Source organism: Apium graveolens, chromosome 4 (genome assembly GCF_009905375.1).
Source record: "Apium graveolens cultivar Ventura chromosome 4, ASM990537v1, whole genome shotgun sequence".
NCBI classification, from domain to species: domain Eukaryota; kingdom Viridiplantae; phylum Streptophyta; class Magnoliopsida; order Apiales; family Apiaceae; genus Apium; species Apium graveolens.
This window is the reverse complement of record NC_133650.1, coordinates 102,795,515-102,798,044: the sequence shown is the minus strand read 5'-3', so window position 1 is coordinate 102,798,044 and position 2,530 is coordinate 102,795,515. Positions and strand designations below refer to the sequence as shown.

The window sequence follows — 2,530 nt, the reverse complement described above, 5'->3', positions numbered from 1 at the left end:
AAATTACATTTAACATTATATAAAATTATATATATTATAATTATTAAAATTACCAAATATATAAGTACAGGTTAGGGTTTCATTCTCACCTGTATACAAATTATGGACAACACCACCAGAATGATTCTCGAAATCATGCAGGCGGAAGAAGAAGAGCATGAAACAAGAATCAGAATGACTGTTGCTTACCTTTATCATCAGTGACAAGGAGTTGTAGCTAGCCCGCATTACGGTGGTTCTACAATGAATAATCGTGTGATTGATCGTAATAGGGAAGAAGGTCATGCTAGACTATATCGTGATTATTATTTTGATACACCTACATATACAGAAACATATTTCTGTCAAAGATTTCGGATGCGTAGATCATTGTTTTTACGCATTGAAGAAGCACTTACAACTCATGATAATTATTTTACTCAAAGAACTGATGATGTGGGAGTTCGTGGACTATCATCACTCCAGAAAGTGACAGCTGCACTTAGGATGTTTGCATATGGAACTGCAGCCGACGCTGTAGATGATTATGTTCGAATTGGTGAGAGCACGATAATAGAGAGTATAAAAAGATTTGTTAAAGCAATAGTTGAAGTTTTCGGAACTGAACATTTAAGATGACCAAATGATGAAGATGTGGCTAGATTGTTAACAGAAAACGAACAAAGGGGATTTTCTGGAATGTTGGGTAGTATTAACTGTATGCACTGGAAGTGGAAGAATTATCCAACTGCTTGGTAAGGTATGTATACAGGTCATGTTCATGAACCAACTATTATATTTGAAGCAATAGCTTCAAAAGACTTGTGGATTTGGCACTCTTTTTTTGCATTACCAGGATCATTAAATGATATTAATGTATTAGATCGATCTCATCTATTTGAAGATTTGGTGAAAGGTCGTGGACCTGAAGTGAGGTATACCATCAACGGACATGAATATACCATGGGATATTATCTTGCTGATGGTATATATCCGTCTTGGCCAACTTTTGTCAAAACAATTTCAAAACCTCTGGGTAACAAAAAAAAATTCGCAAATGCACAAGAATCTGTTAGAAAAGATGATGAGAGTGAATTTGGAGTTTTGCAATCTTGATTTGTAATGATTCGTGGACCATCACGATTTTCGGATGTGAGCACAATGAAATATATTATAACAGCCTGCATAATATTACATGACATGATCATTGAAGATAAAAAAAATACAGAGAAAGAAAATTTTGATACAAATGTTGAACCAATTGTTACTCGGATACCGTGTCATCAAAGTACTCTTGCAGAATTTTTACAAATACACCATCAGATTTGAGACAAACAAGTTCATGTTCAATTACAAAATGATCTTGTGGAGCATCTTTGGCATATTCATGATGGTGGCATGAGTTAACCATTTGTAATGTATTTTCCTTTCATCATTATCCGTATAATTTCCTTTCATATTTTTATGTAATTTCGTTTCGTGATTGTTACCTACTTTTCATTTGTAATTGTCTATGTAATTTGATTTGGAACGATAAAGAGATTTGTTTAATAAAAAAAGCAAATTAAAGTATATAATAGTAGCACATTCAAGGCAGATACATAAAAAAAATTACATATTTCTCAATATCCTAGATTTGAGGGCATCATAATATTTAACTTGATCCAGTAGCATCTTACTAGTGTCCATTGCCATGATGGATGCTTCTTAAATCTGTCTTTCTCGCTCCTCTTTCTATCTTTCTCGCTCCTCCTTTGCTAGACGGAGTCGCAACTCCTCCTTCTAAAACTGCATCATTTCCCTCTGCAGTTGCAAGCTCATTTGAAGTGATTCACTTCTTAAAGAAGCAATAGCCACTGCATCCTTTTGTATTGCTTTAAGAACTTCCAGGCCTTTCTCATCATTTGCTTCTTTTGCAGCTCTCTGTAACTTTTTTGCAGCTTTTCTTCCAATAGGACGGTCTGTTTCATCCGATTCTTGGCTTACAGGAACCTCTCCAGTATCAACAGATTGTGAAGAAGTCACTTTGTTCTTGATTGGCTTGTTTTTCTTGTCTATACTAGACTGAAATTTTGGGGAAAATCTGAGGGCGTTCCAATGGCGAATGAACATAAATTTCTCATTCATTATTTTATCGTACATCTTTAATACTTCATCTACCTGCATTGTTAAAAATGAATTACATAAGAATCTTGTAATCATAAATTAGGCTACTACTAAAGCAAAGGCACACTAGATATTATGCAAACGAGAAATAACAAATTGTTAGAACACATCATGAGTTATTTATAAAAGCAACTGCACTTCCTTAACATACTAAAAGCCAACTACTGTACTTATCCACATACACCAGCAAAAACAGGAATCTGATGCAAAATATGTAACATCCCATCAGCAGTGAACATTCTATTTATATAGAAATGCAATTATTTAGATCAATAGTTTCTATAAACCTACAATTAACACATATCTGATATATAAATATGTATACACATAATCACACAACACGTAGATAGGACATGGTTACATGAAAGTACAAAACCAGAAGATA

The 2,530-nt window shown here is 33.9% G+C and overlaps 2 protein-coding genes across 2 annotated transcripts; both read left to right on the top strand.

Moving 5' to 3' along the window:
* Window positions 1-243: 243 nt before the first annotated feature.
* On the top strand, window positions 244-618 carry LOC141718798 (uncharacterized). The gene has a single exon (XM_074521180.1). The coding sequence runs from the start codon at window positions 244-246 to the stop codon at window positions 616-618; it is 375 nt and encodes a 124-aa protein (XP_074377281.1).
* Window positions 619-741: 123 nt separating this feature from the next.
* LOC141718797 (uncharacterized) lies at window positions 742-1,095 on the top strand. Its single transcript, XM_074521179.1, has one exon. It carries the CDS (start codon window positions 742-744, stop codon window positions 1,093-1,095), a length of 354 nt encoding a protein of 117 aa, XP_074377280.1.
* Window positions 1,096-2,530: the final 1,435 nt, after the last annotated feature.